Here is a 19,303-nt window from a genome sequence, read left to right as displayed (position 1 = left end):
GCAGGAGTGCCTGAATGCACTGGAGAACACACTGCAGGAGTGCCTTAGTGCACTGGAGAACACACTGCAGGAGTGCCTGAGTGCACTGGAGAGCACACTGTAGGAGTGCCTTAGAGCCCTGGAGAACACACTGCAGGAGTGCCTTATGCACTGGAGAACACACTGCAGGAGTGCCTTAGAGCCCTGGAGAACACACTGCAGGAGTGCCTTAGAGCCCTGGAGAGCACACTGCAGGAGTGCCTTAGAGCCCTGGAGAGCACACTGCAGGAGTGCCTTAGAGCCCTGGAGAACACACTGCAGGAGTGCCTGAATGCACTGGAGAACACACTGCAGGAGTGCCTTAGTGCACTGGAGATCACACTGCAGGAGTGCCTGAGTGCACTGGAGAGCACACTGTAGGAGTGCCTTAGAGCCCTGGAGAACACACTGCAGGAGTGCCTTATGCACTGGAGAACACACTGCAGGAGTGCCTTAGAGCCCTGGAGAACACACTGCAGGAGTGCCTTAGAGCCCTGGAGAGCACACTGCAGGAGTGCCTTAGAGCACTGGAGAACACGCTGCAGGAGTGCCTTAGAACACTGGAGAACATGTTGCAGGAGTGCCTGAGTGCACTGGAGAGCACACTGCAGGAGTGCCTTAGAGCACTGGAGAACACACTGCAGGAGTGCCTTAGAGCACTGGAGAACATGTTGCAGGAGTGCCTGAGTGCACTGGAGATCACACTGCAGGAGTGCCTGAGTGCACTGGAGAACACACTGCAGGAGTGCCTTAGAGCCCTGGAGATCACACTGCAGGAGTGCCTTAGAGCACTGGAGAACATGCTGCAGGAGTGCCTGAGTGCACTAGAGAGCACACTGCAGGAGTGCCTTATGCACTAGAGAAAACACTGCAGGAGTGCCTGAATGCACTGGAGAACACACTGCAGGAGTGCCTTAGAGCCCTGGAGAACACACTGCAGGAGTGCCTTAGAGCCCTGGAGAATACGCTGCAGGAGTGCCTTAGAGCACTGGAGAACACACTGCAGGAGTGCCTTAGAGCACTGGAGAACATGTTGCAAGAGTGCCTGAGTGCACTGGAGATCACACTGCAGGAGTGCCTGAGTGCACTGGAGAACACACTGCAGGAGTGCCTGAGTGCACTGGAGAACACACTGCAGGAGTGCCTTAGAGCACTGGAGATCACACTGCAGGAGTGCCTTAGAGCACTGGAGAACATGCTGCAGGAGTGCCTGAGTGCACTAGAGATCACACTGCAGGAGTGCCTTATGCACTAGAGAAAACACTGCAGGAGTGCCTGAATGCACTGGAGAACACACTGCAGGAGTGCCTTAGAGCCCTGGAGAACACACTGCAGGAGTGCCTTAGAGCCCTGGAGAACACACTGCAGGAGTGCCTTAGGGCACTGGAGAACACACTGCAGGAGTGCCTTAGTGCACTGGAGAACACACTGCAGGAGTGCCTGAGTGCACTGGAGAACACACTGCAGAAGTGCCTGAGTGCACTGGAGAACACACTGCAGGAGTGCCTTAGAGCACTGGAGATCACACTGCAGGAGTGCCTTAGAGCACTGGAGAACATGCTGCAGGAGTGCCTGAGTGCACTAGAGATCACACTGCAGGAGTGCCTTATGCACTAGAGAAAACACTGCAGGAGTGCCTGAATGCACTGGAGAACACACTGCAGGAGTGCCTTAGAGCCCTGGAGAACACACTGCAGGAGTGCCTTAGAGCACTGGAGAACACACTGCAGGAGTGCCTTAGTGCACTGGAGAACACACTGCAGGAGTGCCTGAGTGCACTGGAGAACACACTGCAGGAGTGCCTTAGAGCACTGGAGAACACACTGCAGGAGTGCCTTAGAGCACTGGAGAACACACTGCAGGAGTGCCTGAATGCACTGGAGAACACACTGCAGGAGTGCCTTATTCACTAGAGAAAACACTACAGGAGTGCCTGAATGCACTGGAGATCACACTGCAGGAGTGCCTTAGAGCACTGGAGAACATGCTGCAGGAGTGCCTGAGTGCACTAGAGATCACACTGCAGGAGTGCCTTATGCACTAGAGAAAACACTGCAGGAGTGCCTGAATGCACTGGAGAACACACTGCAGGAGTGCCTTAGAGCCCTGGAGAACACACTGCAGGAGTGCCTTAGAGCACTGGAGAACACACTGCAGGAGTGCCTTAGTGCACTGGAGAACACACTGCAGGAGTGCCTGAGTGCACTGGAGAACACACTGCAGGAGTGCCTGAGTGCACTGGAGAACACACTGCAGGAGTGCCTTAGAGCACTGGAGATCACACTGCAGGAGTGCCTTAGAGCACTGGAGAACATGCTGCAGGAGTGCCTGAGTGCACTAGAGATCACACTGCAGGAGTGCCTTATGCACTAGAGAAAACACTGCAGGAGTGCCTGAATGCACTGGAGAACACACTGCAGGAGTGCCTTAGAGCCCTGGAGAACACACTGCAGGAGTGCCTTAGAGCCCTGGAGAACACACTGCAGGAGTGCCTTAGTGCACTGGAGAACACACTGCAGGAGTGCCTGAGTGCACTGGAGAACACACTGCAGGAGTGCCTTAGAGCACTGGAGAACACACTGCAGGAGTGCCTTAGAGCACTGGAGAACATGCTGCAGGAGTGCCTGAGTGCACTAGAGAGCACACTGCAGGAGTGCCTTATGCACTAGAGAAAACACTGCAGGAGTGCCTGAATGCACTGGAGAACACACTGCAGGAGTGCCTTAGAGCCCTGGAGAACACACTGCAGGAGTGCCTTAGAGCCCTGGAGAACACACTGCAGGAGTGCCTTACAGCACTGGAGAACACACTGCAGGAGTGCCTTAGAGCACTGGAGAACACACTGCAGGAGTGCCTTAGAGCACTGGAGAACACACTGCAGGAGTGCCTGAATGCACTGGAGAACACACTGCAGGAGTGCCTTATTCACTAGAGAAAACACTACAGGAGTGCCTGAATGCACTGGAGATCACACTGCAGGAGTGCCTTAGAGCACTGGAGAACATGCTGCAGGAGTGCCTGAGTGCACTAGAGAACACACTGCAGGAGTGCCTTAGAGCCCTGGAGAGCACACTGCAGGAGTGCCTTAGAGCACTGGAGAACACACTGCAGGAGTGCCTTATGCACTGGAGAACATGCTGCAGGAGTGCCTGAGTGCACTGGAGAGCACACTCCAGGAGTGCCTGAATGCACTGGAGAACACACTGCAGGAGTGCCTTAGAGCACTGGAGATCACACTGCAGGAGTGCCTGAGTGCACTGGAGAACACACTGCAGGAGTGCCTTAGAGCACTGGAGATCACACTGCAGGAGTGCCTTAGAGCACTGGAGAACATGCTGCAGGAGTGCCTGAATGCACTGGAGAACACACTGCAGGCGTGCCTTAGTGCACTGGAGAACACACTGCAGGAGTGCCTGAGTACACTAGAGAGCACACTGTAGGAGTGCCTTATGCACTAGAGAAAACACTGCAGGAGTGCCTGAATGCACTGGAGAACACACTGCAGGAGTGCCTTAGAGCACTGGAGAACACACTGCAGGAGTGCCTTAGAGCCCTGGAGAACACACTGCAGGAGTGCCTTACAGCACTGGAGAACACACTGCAGGAGTGCCTTAGAGCACTGGGGAACACACTGCAGGAGTGCCTTAGTGCACTGGAGATCACACTGCAGGAGTGCCTGAATGCACTGGAGGACACACTGCAGGAGTGCCTTAGTGCACTGGAGAACACACTGCAGGAGTGCCTGAGTGCACTGGAGAACACACTGCAGGAGTGCCTTAGAGCACTGGAGATCACACTGCAGGAGTGCCTTAGTGCACTGGAGAACACACTGCAGGAGTGCCTGAGTGCACTGGAGAACACGCTGCAGGAGTGCCTTAGAGCACTGGAGAACATGCTGCAGGAGTGCCTGAGTGCACTAGAGAGCACACTGCAGGAGTGCCTTATGCACTAGAGAAAACACTGCAGGAGTGCCTGAATGCACTGGAGAACACACTGCAGGAGTGCCTTCGTGCACTGGAGAACACACTGCAGGAGTGCCTGAATGCACTGGAGATCACACTGCAGGAGTGCCTTATGCACTAGAGAAAACACTGCAGGAGTGCCTGAATGCACTGGAGATCACACTGCAGGAGTGCTTTCTCTGAGAGGAAGCTAATCTACAGCCTGGGTACAATTCTCCACTGCACATGGTACATTTCTAAATGGCCTGAGACTTCCTCACTGAACTTATCACAGAAGCTTACTTCTAGCAAGCAAAGTCTTCTTTGGTTGGAAGTGTTGACTGAAATTCCTCTTTTGTGTAAAAACCTAGTAAAAGACTAGTGAGTCTTCAAGATAAATTCAGTTTTCATACACTCATTTATAAGTCAGCATATTATTTTTGTAAGATAAACTGCCGGTGGCAGCTTTCAATTAAAAACAGGGGCAGTCTATTCTCTTTTCTATTAAGGTGGCTGGAAGCCCACCCTCACATCTACAACAGGTAAAAACGAACAGGTAAGGTGATAGAAAAATTTAAAGCTAAGAGCTGTTACTCCTTTAATCAGACAGCATACACCGTTTAAGCACGGCCGTCCCAATAATTACAAGCCACGGGCTCTGTACAGAGTAGTCAGCAGACCGTGAAGGACCAACCCTGATGTTCTCATAAGCACTGCTGTTTCCAAGCAGCGCCTGCCTTACCTAAGACGTCTTTCTCATGCTCCGGAACGAGCACTTTCCACTTGGACTCATCAGGGTCCGTGAAGTCGATGTTGATCAGCCGATAATTGGGAGAATTGCGGTTCGTCTTGAATGTGAACACTGTGCCCTCGTTGGTTACGTAGTCATATTCCCCTTCAAAGTTGTCGATCAGTTTTACCCACTTCAGGATTCCTGGGAAGAAAGAAAGGATTTCTGTCTTCTCGTATACTTTAGGAGACAATGTAGGTTTCCACACGGGAGTTGAGAAGCTCTTTTCTTTCTATAAAGTTCACAGCACAGATGTACTATGAGCTTGGCACACAAGAAATAGCAAGGGCTAGTTGTGGGTAGGGGTGCCAAGGAGCCTTGAAAACCCCAGCGCTAAAGGGAGACTGAAGGACCTCATCTCCTGCCCTACCATCCTACACACCTGCTGAACCCTCTTCCGCCTGAGCAAGCCTCAAATCAAAGCCTGTCTTTCCACCTTTCCTGCCACCCTGCAGTGTCCCCACCCCAATCAGTGGCCCTCAACCAGGGGCAACAGACTCTCCAATTCCAAGCAGCCTTTGAAATTTGAAAGGTCTACAGCATGGTTTGGTTGCCATGACTTAGGAGGTAAGGCATATTACTGCCATCTAGTGGCAGAGGTCAGAGATGCTACAAAATTGGCAAAGCAGCAGCCTGCTCAAAAGTCAGTCCTGCCAGGTCTCAGGAGCCCTCCTGGCCTATGGCATTAGCTTTCTGCCTGGTTTTCCCATGACAGTTCTTGTGTACTCTAGTCCAGACAGCACAATGCCTTAACACACTCATCTCGTCCACAATGGTACCTTTGAACCTTCCAGCGCCTTTCCCATTACACTCCGAGTTAAGTTCCCACACCATAGAACAGTCCTTTCTCAGGGTCACACAGTCGAACTCTTCCTCCCCTGCTGACTAGTGGTACTTAGCAAGCCACAGGCCGTGTCCTCTACCCGGCCCACTCTCCAACGGCCAGCCACTTCTAACAGCCGCACACTCCATGTTTTTCTCAAGCTAGAGCTGAGTGCTATTTCATAAAATAGCCTGTAGGTATTTTAAAGATGCAGATAAAAGCTGTACTGAGTGAGATTACAGGGCTCTCCGGTCCTCTAGCCCTAGCTTCTGTCTGCTATGGCGTGCTCAACAATCACGTTCGGAACGGCATTTGCTATGGTTCTGTAAATGGTTCTCCACCCGACGTCACCTGCTTCAAAACGTGCCTGACCACAGACTCAGTGACTGTCTTGGAAAATGTATGCATGGAAACTCTTATGACTTTAGCCTGCCTTCAGCGCCACAGGACACTTCTATTTTAATCTAGACAATGCGTTCCTCCTCCACTATCTTCGGTAAGTGCCTACACTCACGCCATACCTGCAGCCACAGAGTATCTCTGCATGCTGTGTCGCTGAGTTAAACGTCAGGGAAAGTCCACTTCCCACACGGGAGGCGACCAGCCCTGTGGTCAGACACCTGACCAGAACCGTCATCTGTCCCGATACCCCCCCACCTCCTACTCCCCCACCCCCGTCAGCTGAGTGACTGCGGGTGACCTCTTTACCCTCTGTGTAGCCTTATTCCCTCAACCATCAACTAAGAATGGTTGATTCTGCAACCAAGAATGCTGAGTCAGCAACTAAGAATGCTTGATTTCAACAGCCAAGTCGAAAACTATTTTTAAAGTGACCGTTGGTATATCTACCCCATAATTGAAACTCAATGAAATTATTTTTAAAAAGCAATTTAAGGCCAATAAAACTAGCATTAAAAATAAAAATCTAATAAATAAATAAAGTAAAAAAACAAAAAACAAAAACTCCCCTTTTTGTTAGCAATAACCAGTCAGAGAACCAAGTGAGAGGGGATTCATTTATAGTGGAGGCAACCTCGATAAAACCCTTAGGAATGTAACTGGCAGGAAATGTGGGCTCTAAACAAAGACAAACAAGTGGAAAAAAAAAAAACCCTAAGGAAACATCAAAATAAAAGCATGACAGCCCCGAGCAATGACGGTGCTGCTGGGAATGGATAAATGTAACACAGTAAGGTTTGCGGGGAACGTGATGTCACTCTGGGACTCTTCTGAGAAAACAATGGCATAGGGGCAGAAGGCAGCAGCCCACACGGGCGCTGCCCAGTGAACTCTCTCTCTGTGCACCTTTTCTACCTCCCTTAGCAGGCACAGACGGCGGCCACTGGCCTCCTTTTACAGCTGTCTTTAAACCGTCACCACAAACATTCCTCTGTAGCTCACATCCTCTGTTCAGTCTTTGGTTATTGTTGACATCTGTCTAAACTAACTGTGCTCAAAGAACACATCTGGTTTTTTTGTTTATTTTGGATGATTTATCTGCCTTTATTTTATGTGCATTGGTATTTCATTTGCATGTATGTCTGTGTGAGGTTGTCAGATTCCCTGAAACTGGAGTCACGAATAGTTGTGAGCTGCCACGTGGGTGCCGAGAATTGAACCCGGGTCCTCTGAAAGGGCAGCCAGTGTTCTTAACAACTGAGCCATCTCTCTAGCCTTCTGATCTATTTTAATACTTTTCAACTTACTAAGAACAGCCTTTGACTTAAAAAAACAAAAGTTCTCTACGTAAGTGAAGAACACCCTGAACTCCCTGGGAAGGCCGTGTCATTCTTGGGTCATTGCCTACACATACCATGCAAGTCTGTGCATCTGATGGAATTCTGCCACAGAATGACTAGATAATCATACGTGATGGTTGGGAGGCCATTTTTCACTTGTTGACGGGCTCTGTAAACTCAGAGGTCAGACTACTATGCCCAGAATCACAAGACTTAAGTGAAACTCACCAGAGGGTTTCTGATTGTGATTGTGGTTGTGATCTCTAGTAATCTCTAGTGATCTCTAGTAACTCGTTTTAAGATACACTCTGCTATTTCCTCAGACAGCTGCACCACTCTCGTGGGAAACCCTTAGAGCGGCCATTTTCCCTCCTCAGCTTCCCTGAGCTGCCTTCTGCACAACGGCTGCCTCCAACCTGTGGCTTGTCGTTTGCAGAGGTTTGCTCTTCATGTGCAGTAATTCACAGTCCTCCCCTTTGCAGTGGGCCGCACTTGACGAATTCCTTTCCAGTCTTTTTCACTAAATCTCTCTTAAATAGGTTTAATTTCCTTTTATGAGTAGCTGTATTCATACCAGCAATGGCCACGGGATCGCCTCATAAAAGTGCCAGTCGCTTTCTAAGTCTGATGGTCGTTTTTAGTCTTCACTTCTTGTGTATACATCAAAGGCTCTTTTATTTTTTCAATGGTGGCATTATGATTTAGTTTTTAAAGTGTGTTTAATAACCAGGGTGGTTGATGCACACCTTTAATCCCAGTAACCTCTCTGAGAGTGCAAAGACAGGCAGATCTTTGAGTTCGAAGCTGGCCTGGTCCTCAGAGCGAGTTCTAGGATAGCCATGGCCACAGAGAAAACCCCTAACTCTGCCCGCAAGTGTGTTTAACCCACTTTACAGTCCTGTGGACCTATTGACTTGACTTGATTTCTCATGCTGGCATGACGTTCTCTGACTGTGATGCTGCTATCCTCTGAGACCTGTGTCTGTGAGACCCTGGGGCCTGTGTTCTCTTGACTGTGATATTGCTATCCTCTGAGACCCGTGTCTGTGAGACCCTGGGGCCTGTGTTCTCTGACTGCGATGCTCCTATCCTCTGAGACCCGTGTCTGTGAGACCCTGGGGCCTGTGTTCTCTGACTGCGGTGCTGCTATCCTCTGAGACCCGTGTCTGTGAGACCCTGGGGCCTGTGTTCTCTGACTGTGATACTGCTATCCTCTGAGACCCGTGTCTGTGAGACCCTGGGGCCTGTATTGAAGTGGCAGCTCTCCCGGGGAAGGCCTGTATTTCCTTTTTGCTTGCCTCTTCTAACACAACCAACATAGGTACACCTTAAATTCTTGGTGCGTAGGGTTCTAGGCCTCTGTTGATTCCATCTGAAGGTCAGTGTCTCCCATGGATCTGAGGAAAATTCTTTCTTGTCTCTAGCTCTTGCACGACTACCAAGGTAGAGTGTGCTTAGTATACATTTTGGGCCTTCCATGACTGGATGCTTCAGCTGCCAATCACCCCTGCGTGGACCATGGAAACGCATACAGGTGTCACCATCCACCTCCTTGCCCAGCAGAATCATTTGGGACACGACAGTCTCTGCCCCTGGATTTGCGCCTACCTCGGTTCCCTTTCTGTCAAAACAACAGTGCACAGGGAAAGCCCCGTGTGAGTGCTTATAGTACTTTGTCATAATTTGGAGGTTACTCAGAATACTCTAGACCAGAGACCTCACAATTATATTTCATGAGGCCAAACTCTGCATGAGGCATGATTACACTTCTTAACGTTATAAGTGGCAAATTGCTCCCCTCAAATGAATACTCAGTAGGTGATCCACTCTACTGTAAGTTGCCTACACAAACAATGCTTCACACACACACACACACACACACACAAAGTGTGCACGCATCTCTCATGTCTTAGAACAACAATGTAAGTAAAGTTCGTAGCTCCCTATCAAACATTTGAAGATAATCAGAAAGCTTCACTTGTTTTTTGGACATTTGTTGACAAAAATATATATATATATATCTTGGTCCAGTAAAATGTCAGATTTTTAAGATGTACCCCTGACTATAGTGCATTTCGTGAAATGAAATATTTCACAGCATAACCTTCTTTTGGCTTCTGTTTGAAAAGGTTGTAGAGACAGTGGCATTTATAACAATCCCAACACACCCGACAGCACTGGAGTACAGGTCAGCCCCACAGCCCGCAGGAAAGTCCTCTGGCTCCGTGGTGTGCACAGGCCAGCCAGAATGGACACAGGCAAAGTTACTTGAATAACCAGGTTCAGGATCTGAAAGTGGACTCTAGCTATAAATGTTTGCTGAGCCTACAGCTCACCAGAATAAGGAACTGTGGCTGAATCAGTCAAAACAGCTGTAAAATCTAAAGATACTTTGTATTTAAATTACCTTTTAATAAAAGACTTGGAATTCAAAAGCAAGCCTCTCTCACAGAAATGAAGCATCTCATCGGCCGGCATGGCATAGTGGGAAGAGCCGCGGCAGCGGCCATGAGGTTTCCCGCTGAGGTTCACAGTCTTGCTATCAAACGCCTCACTTCCCTACTGCCAAACCCCCAAGTCCATGACAGTTAGAACTAAACAATAATCAGCTTTCTACTTTCCCTTTAACTTGTGCCCGTTATAGCATGCTCTAATAGTCCACCTTTCTTCCTGTCTTTTCTCCATCTTATACTGCACCCATGTATATCTCTGTTTAAATCTGCACGTGTATTTTCGGCTAGGTTCCCCGTGAGGGAGACTCTATACTTTTCAGTTTCGGAGATTCCGTGACCTCACTGAATATTATACATTTAATAAAACCCATCCATTTTTCTTCACACTTTGCGCCTGCATTTTTCATTATAGGTGCATATTATTCCATTTGACAAATATACCACATTTTCATTATCCATTCGCTCGCTGCAGTACACATAGGTGGATTCCAGTTCTTTGCTACAATGAACAGGCATCAATAAACATAGGGTGCAGATATCACTATGCTGGGGTACTCAAAGAGCAGTGGGGGATGGGGCCATACACGGCAGACATTCAAAGGAGGCCCCTGTGATGCAGAATCCTTTGACAGAAAAGCAAGAAGCAATTCACATAAACAAACAAACAAACAAACAAACAAACAAATAAATAAATAAATAAGGAGAAAAGGTATTTTGGCTGCACCATAGGGGCTCATTCATTTTTGTTACTTATGAGAACCCTGTTGATTTAAATGGACAACAGGAAAATAACTTTTTCAAAAGAGACATGACTCAATTCCTTAACCCCTTCAGTTCTGCCCATTTTGTTTGCATGTGGCCACTCGGAGACCAACAGAATTCAGTTCCCAACCTCTCCACCATAAAGTTAACACTGCTTTCTGTAAAGCCTGCTTCTTGCTGGGGACTAATTTGTTTACTGGGCGAAGATTAACTTAAAATATAACTTCTTATGGTTTTCCTAAAGCAAAGACACACTTCTATTTCTTGCTTTAAAAATGATTAATGGTATAAACTACATCGCATAGAAAGGCTGCCTCTGCCTCCCGAACGCTGGCTGGCTTGCGCCGCCATCACTGCCTAGCTAAATCACTCACTTCTTAAAAAAGCCAATTTTATAGTGTCTTCATAAGGAATTAATTTATTTGAAAAATCCCAATAGTTCTTTCTGCCTTTGAAAGGGAAAGGTTAAAATCAGAGACAAGTGTTTTAAATTTACCAAAAGGAATATGCTCCTTAACACAGAAGTAACTTTTTTATTAACATTTCATGTGATGTTTAGTCATCACAGATTCTTGACGAATTCACCAGAATTTAAGGTGAGCTGTCTATTTAGGTTCCACAGCCATGCCTTCTCTTAAGTGGGGTGATTAAAGTGGGGAGCAGATCTAGGGTTGGAGGGAGGAATTCACACCCCGAGTTAGAAACAGTCCTTAACACCAGCCTGCACAGTGGGCCCTTCCCACCATTCTCCACAGAGAACTCTTCTGGTATGACTCTGGTTTTGTAGCAAACAGTAATAATCAAAACTTGTATTGAGAGTAACTTTAAAAACCAACCAATCAAAAAATTGCTAAGTATGACCTTAACCTACTATTCTCTTATCTAAAACCAAAGTGTTGTGACCCCTTCACCCCACTTCCGTCAAGAACAAAGGAAGCACAGAGCCCTCTGTACACGGGGAACCCCAACCCTGCTCAGGTCCTTTCTGGGCATTTTCGCTGTTTTTTATAATTCCCTGCGAAACAGGTATTATTTTTCCACTCGCAGACATAGACATCTTGAGAGGGAAAATCAGCCTTCAAATCAAGATACTCAGCTGTAATTAAAATGAACATTGTAAGTAACTTAACCATTATTCTCATCTGCCTTATGTATCTCCTTTTTAGAGACTCCGCTGACTTAATCTCTTCAGTAGCACACATGGTACAACTAGCACTTGACTGCTGTGGGATCTACAGCCCCTGATCCAACCAGCCAGACTGATTAGACGCTAAAGAAAGCAACGCATGTGTCCTGAACATTAGACATCCCTAGCCCGCAGACAATGCAGAACAGCGACCGCTTACACGGGATTCCTATGTCTTAGCTTTTATTATGTCTAGAAAGGGTGTGAAGCACACAGACAGAAGTGGGGGGGGGGTCCCCAAGAGAACACTGTTGCGGTTTATATAACAGACTTGCCAGGAGTCCTGGACTCCACACCACATGGACATCAGGGAACAACTGCTTCTGCTTCTGCTTCTTTAAATAGCTGTAATCCTATGGCTGATTCACAGTGAACCGGCAATAACAAAGGAGCCGCTCTAGCACTGTCCCAGGAGACTGACTTTTGACCCTGTGTATGAAACTGAGTGGCCCCACGGGCCATCCCATCCACTGTGGTCTCTGATGTCCACAAACGCAAGGCTAGTGAAGTAGCAATCGTGAAAAGATGGCTGGAGAGATGGCTCAGCAGAAAAGAGCACTGGCCTTTTACCAGAGAAGTCCAGTCTAATTCCCAGCAACCACATGGTGGCTCACATCTGTCCATAACTCCGGTTCTGGGCATCCAACTGGCACAGACTTGTGTCTGGACAAAACGCCCAAACACATACATATAAAAATAAATCTCAAAATAAATCTAAATAAATAAACAAATAAAATGAAAACTCTAACAGACACACATACACACACACACACACACATGCTACCCGGGAGCTGGCAGCCGTCTCCACAGAAGGCTCACTGGGAAGCATCTTACAGCTTCAGATCCATCCACCCTGATGGTCACTCGGAAGACGGCTTGCCTCTGGAGGTCTGATGGGAACAATGGCCCTCTTTCAGTGACCTCCAAACTGGCCAACTCAGTAGCCTTATGGAAAACTGGAGTCGAGACAGTGTCTTAGACCCGTGTGTGGGGGGTCCCATGAGCTTTAGCAAAGGTTATTGACCTTGGCCAGCCTAATGCCTCTAGGTAACCAAACACGCTGTTAGGCATTTCTGTCAAGGTATTCTGTAGATATGATTAAAGCAAAGCACAGGCTATTGTTCTGGACAATAGACGAGCTTCGCTCAACAACTGAAAAGTCAAAAGCTTAGAGGTGAGGCTTCACTGGAGAAGAAAAATTCCCACTTAGGGGACAGCATCAGCCTACTTGTTCTTGACAACCGGACCCATGGAGCTCATGAGTGCCCGAATGGAGAGTTAACACTCACATAAGCCAACTCCTCTGCAGTAGTAGTCTCCTGTAGGCTCACTGTCCCCATCCCCATCTGCGTCTCTCCTATACACATCCATCCACAAGCATCCACCTGGCAAACGGAACACTGCCCCCCCCCTACCCTCCACCCCCCCACCCCTCACCTCCCCCACCCCCACCCCCCCACCAGGCAAATAAATTATAAATATAAATTGTAATATATTCTGAAAGCCCATGTGAAGAATCTGTTTTACACTGACTAGTTTGTTAGGTGTCCTCATCCGGATGTCAGCTTGTGTGATCGATTTTCAGAGCTGGTCAAACTTCAACACAGTAAACTACAGAGCTGAAAGGCTTTAATGTCTGCCAGCAGGCCAGCAGGCCACCTTTCAGCTGGCCATCAACCCAAACTGGCCTCAGACTTACAGCTCCGCCCGCCTCTGCCCACACGGTGCTGGGGTTAAGGTTTGTCACCTGCCCGGTGACTGCCTTCGGTTTTTAAGGGGCTGGTTCTGCACTCACTATGGTGACATATGAAGCTTCAGAAAGCAAAATCAGGTTGCTCCTGAAACACAGGCTGCTCAGGAAGGGTCATCAGATGACTACTGATCAATCGGGTAAATACCCACCTTTATATTACCCACCTGCCTCACAGTTTGCATCCCACCAACTATATGACTTTAAACAGCTAGACTCCAGCTTCTCCCTGACACAAGAGATCTTACACAGATAGGAGCAGAAGCACTTACGCCTAATCTACAGCGAAAATTCAAGGTTAAACGCCAGCTTCATCTCCTTGCCTTTATCTACACAGAATAGCATAAAGATCTGTGTGAGCTGAGCTGATGTGGTAGGAAGGACGATGTTGTTGAGAGGCAACTAGAATACTGAAACGCCGCCTTTTAATGAGATATCCTGGGATCATTTCAAAGGTCTGAAAATGACTTACCGGTGATACCATTGGATTCCTGCTGGAGGTCACAGTACCACAGTCGATTCACTGGATCACATCCCTCCCAGATGGATAACAAGACATAGCGACCATCGTCGGATAGCTGCAAAGAGGCAAAAACGGCACGTAAGCCCAAGTCACAGACCTGTTCTCCTAGCCGACTGTTAACTATGCATTAGCTATTATTTTCATCAATGTGACCGCATAGCTGGAAGAAGTACCTTGGAGAAAGGATTCATTTGAGTTTCTGGTTTAAGGGGTTACAGTCGACCTTCACAAGGAAGGCTTGTCAGCAGGGGTGTGATCACATCTGGGTACATGGGGAACAGACGGGCGGGAAGCCAGGCTGCACTATAAGCCTCAAGGCCCACCCCACAGAAACACGCTTCCTCCAGTTAGACCACACCCATCCAAGGATCCATGACCTGTCAAAACAGCACCTCCAGCGGGGACATGAATGTCCAAGAGGCTTCGGGGGGACATTTTAGATCCAACTAAGGGAGAAGACTTCAAATGCAGCACTTTTACCCCAAATTCAGGATCTGAGAATGAAGTTACTCTAAAATAGAAAGTGCTCAGGTGTCGTTCTGTGTTCTGTCTTGCGGCTGGTGTGCGTGAACTCTGCTCAGGCAGACGAAAGCGAAAAGCAGGACGCTAGATTGTATTTTACCCTACACCACCTTCGGGTGCTGGGCCTGCCGGAGGTGCAGATACACCGCTCCGGGGGTGGGAAAACTCAGCCTAAGATGGGGAGGCCAGCGTGGGTGAGGAACACCGTGAGCTGAGGCCTACGCTGGGGTCCTCTGAGTCCTAGGCAGAGGGCGTGGGAATGGAGGGAGCACAGAGGGCCTCCTGTGGGAGAATTAGGTGCTCTGTAAATGAAGGCTTTTTTCATGCTCCTCAAGATGGTTCTTGATGAGAGAGACAGTTGGTGCTTGTCAATTCTGTTTATTCACTGTTCATTGTGGGAAATGATGCATACAATTCCCTCAGGGTGGACCCGAGATTAAATATCTTTTGTAGGAAGGACTGTCCAGGAAGCGAAGCTTACTGGCTAAACCCCAGGGTCCATGTAGATACCCCATTACCAGGGAGTTACTGTGTTCGGTGTCACATGACCACTGGTCACGTTATTATGTGGGGAGTTGTGGTCACGAGTTCCAGGCCAGGAATCTGGTTGGGAGTAGGGAAACTCCTACCATCCTCAGGTGGGTGCCAGGGTTTCTAAACCCACTCTTCCTTACCAAGTCTCCTGACACAGGTTTCCACTGCCCACACATAGGTATTTAGTGATTATCCGGAAAATAGGATGTGATAATCTGTGTGTTTTAAATTTCTCACCTATTATCTAAGAATGTGAAGTTTGATATTTTGAACATGAACACATTTAACCTCTAGGTCTGCCTGTTGGGTTACCTGCTTTTAGAGTTATAGTTCTAAACGAGCAAGGGTTAGCAGTGCGGATGCAGATGCGGGAGTCCAGGGCCACATTCGCACATGTCCACCGAGTACATATACATATACAGACATCTACAAATGCATGAAGATACACACACGCACAAACGGACATGAATGCATGCAGACACACACATACACAAACACACATGAATACATGCAGACAGACAGACATACACACAAACACACATAAATGCATGCACACAGACACACACACACACAAATGAATATCTGCATGCAGACACAAACACACAGGAATGCATGCAGACAGACATACACACACAAACATACATGAATGCATGCAGACAGACACATATACAAACACACATGAATACATGCATGCATGCAGACAGAAAGACAGACATACACACACAAACACTTCATACACTTCCTTAGTCAATTCTGCCACAAGATCTCAGAGGTAAGGAGCCTCGACTTCTGGAAATTTCAAGTATGAAAAAGCAACCTACGCATGTCCTCCCACGGCTCATTTTTTATGTAATGTCTTTTTGATTACTAGCTTTCATTGATCTATATAAATGCAGTCCATACATGTTTACCTGCTGGATGCTACACACACAATCTAGGAATATCACACAGCTGAGCGTTCTCCCTACTATTAAATATTTAACTCATTCCCATTTCCTTTGTGCTATAAACAATTCTTTGGAAAAATCTCACACATATCTGTAGCCTAAAGTGCTTCCCAGGTTGGAGATGTAAAATGGAAGTAATCAGTCACTGGATATGCATATACTCAACCGTATTAGATAGTTATACCAACCTAGGTCATTTTCTGGCTGCAGGGCATGAGATGTGGTAGGTATCTCCACAATCTTGAGATTGTTAACTTTATATCAACTTGACTGAGCCACATTGTCCGGATATTTGGTTAGGCATGCACATAGATGCTTCTGTAGTAATGGCTCCTAGATGAGTGGCAGAGGAAGGACAGGAGACTCTGCAGAGCTCCCAATCTGTTAGGTCATGCTTCTGGTTAAAGAACGGGCACGCCTCTAGTCACAGGGCACATTCAGAAAATTCTTTGTCTTTATGAACACAAACACACACAAATACATGCATGCAGAAACACACACTAATGCATGAACACACATGACACACAAACACACATGAATGTACACAGACAGACAGACACACACAGAGACACACACCAGCTGATTCTTCTTTCATATAGGAGCCCTGCTACACTTTCCAACTGTGATTCTTTTACTTGGTCATTCCATAGACGTATTCTAAGTATCTATGGTACAAACTCCTGCATATGTTTTGTTTCTGTATGTTAATGATGTGCCAGTAAATTCACAGAAAATATCACTCCTGACAAAGGAGACATACTCACACATAAGTATGGAACTATGCCACATGTTACACACCAACAAATGCCACAAATAACAGGAAGAAATCTTAGCAAAGGGGACATGTGGTGAAGGTCTGTAGTTTTAAAAATAGCACTGGAGTCGGTCCCCTGGCACAGCCCATTTGCAATGCCGGAGAGCTGCGGTCCTTTCATTTGACTTAATCCGTGTGTGTGTGTGTGTGTGTGTGTGTGTGTGTGTGCTAGTTGGATCTGTGGGTTTGTGTATTTTAACAAAACTAACTTTTTTTTCTTTGCATTTCCCCTCATTTACATTTTAAGAATACCCTCATCTCTGTCCTGCCATTTCAAACAGACAATGAGCGTCACTTCGTCCTGTCTAACATTTTCTAAAAGCCTTTGTAAGTTATCTCTTTACCTTTGTAAAGTCTTTGCTAACTCATCTGCCATTCCTGAATCTCTTCCTATGATTAACAACGATTTTCCTGGCTCTAGGTCACATTATTCTCTTCCATCGGCCGTGTGGTGACTTCTCAAGTGGATTCTGCGACTTGGAAAGCTGTCAGGGCATTTTCTTTCTAATCGGCCTGTAAAATGTTTTGAATCAATTAATTTGCTGGCAAACCAGCTGGCTCCAGTTCCACTTGCTCTCCAGCCTTGCTGGCTAAGGTCTGCAGCCTGACTGCGAAAGCCCTAGCTCGCTAGGGACCACTGATTGCCTAGGTGCTGATAAGGCTTTGTGACTTTGTTATAACAGGGTCAGCCAGGCTTGTCAAACCTTTGGCAGTTTCTACCTCCTGGGTTTTAGGGAGCCCATTCAATGCACCTGCGTCCTAACAGACCGAGGCCACAGAGTGATCCCAGTGTAAGTCCTCTTCCTGGGAAGTCCCCACCGCCACACAAATTCTAGTAGCTTCAGTCTCTCTGGATCCTCAGTTTGGTGAGAATACATGCTCAGAGTTCTTTATGCTGTGCTGAGGTCTCTAAGGCACCTCAAGGCAGAAGGCTGAGGTAGGAGTAACCTCTCTCGTGTGTCACCCCGACTATCTGTTAAGGCAGTTCTGCAACTACTGCATCAGCTCTTCCATTTAGTTCTCTAGCTGTGCAGGGCAGGAGCTGAGGCCAGGACCACACAGACCGCTATGGCGGTGACGTGCCCTACTGTCTAGTGAGCCCGCTGAAAGGAACTGAGACCTATTTTGGTTTTCACTATCCAATCTGAAATTCTGCAGTATTTTTTTTAAAGATTTATTTATTAACTTTATATATATGAGTGTACTGTAGCTGTCTTCAGACACACCAGAAGAGGGCGTCGGATCTCATTACGGATGGTTGTGAGCCACCGTGTGGTTGCTGGGAACTGAACTCAAGACCTCTGGAAGAGCAGTCAGTGCTCTTAACCGCCGAGCCATCTCTCCAGCCTGATTCTGCAGTTTTTTTTATAATCATTGCTGTCAAGTTTTTCCAGTGTTCTATTGGAGCTATTCCCTCTTTTCTGTTCTTGTTCTGGAGGGCAAACGTGAGGCTTCCAGGCCAAGGAATCAGCTAAAGTCCCAGCCCTGTGTGTGTGTGTGTGTGTGTGTGTGTGCGTGCATGTGCGCACGCGCGCGCGCGCGCGCGCGCATATATAGACATTTATTTATTTACTTATTTATTTTTTAAGGACAGAATTGTGCATAGCTCAGGCTAGCCTTGATCTCCCTATGCCACCGCAGATGGCCTTCAGTTCCTTCCTGGTCCTTCTGGCTGCACTCAGTGCTAGGCTTACAGGCATGTACAGCTACAACACCTCAAAGTCAATTTCTTTATGAACCTCTCTTTCTCAGTTCCGACGGATCAGAGTCACACATTCTATTTCCTTCCCGTGTTTAATAATAAAGAAAGCGAACGCACTGATGCCCATCATCTTAGCCCCACCTCTGCAGACTGTCCTATATCACAAGTATCAATAATCCCAATTGCAATTCTATTAGATACTATGCAAAGTAGCCTCTTTAACATCAATTGGTTCAGGCTTTTGCTCTCTTGTCCTTTGACAACAGACAGAAACTGCGCAGCTGCTTCAAGCCAGGCCACATCAATCACAAATGACAGCACTTACTTCAGCTGCTGAGCCTCAGTCAACAGAAAATAGAACAGCGACAACGTTCCCGCAAGAGCGCCCGACCTTGGCGAGCAGCTGCTTCTCGCATTCCGAGAGCTCTCCCCAGCACCCCACTGACAGTGCCAGCAGCTCAGAGTTAGTCTAAGGCAGAGGTCCCAGAGGTCACAATGTCAGTTACGACAGACAGGTTTCCTCCTCTTGGTGATCACCACAGAAGTCATGTAATTTGCTTAACTGGAAACACCTTTGTATTTTCCATGTTCAAGCTGTCAATCTCAAAACTATGTATACATTTATTTTCCTCTGAATGTACAGTTTAGAAAAAAATACCTTTCTCCACTAAAAATTAATTAGGAACAACCATTGCTTAGCTTCTTAGACTACTTTAAGGTAATTTTTAAATTTAAGATGATTTTTAGAGATCACTGGGAAGATGAACATTCTGCTAATAAGGTCTTTCTGACTCTAATG

At 47.3% G+C, this 19,303-nt stretch overlaps 1 protein-coding gene across 1 annotated transcript in view; it reads right to left on the bottom strand.

Annotated features, from left to right (window-relative positions):
* Prep (prolyl endopeptidase) overlaps window positions 1-19,303 on the bottom strand; it is a 102,677-nt gene that overhangs the window by 46,116 nt on the left and 37,258 nt on the right. The window contains exons 7-8 of the mRNA XM_052163601.1: window positions 13,935-14,040; window positions 4,702-4,893 (exon numbers count right to left, since the gene is read on the bottom strand). Coding sequence (XP_052019561.1) covers window positions 4,702-4,893; window positions 13,935-14,040 — 298 coding nt within the window. The remainder of the gene's footprint in view (window positions 1-4,701; window positions 4,894-13,934; window positions 14,041-19,303) is intronic.

The sequence above is a fragment of the Apodemus sylvaticus genome, chromosome 19 (assembly GCF_947179515.1).
Source record: "Apodemus sylvaticus chromosome 19, mApoSyl1.1, whole genome shotgun sequence".
Classification (NCBI taxonomy): Eukaryota; Metazoa; Chordata; class Mammalia; order Rodentia; family Muridae; genus Apodemus; species Apodemus sylvaticus.
This window is presented reverse-complemented; position numbering and strand designations above follow the sequence as displayed.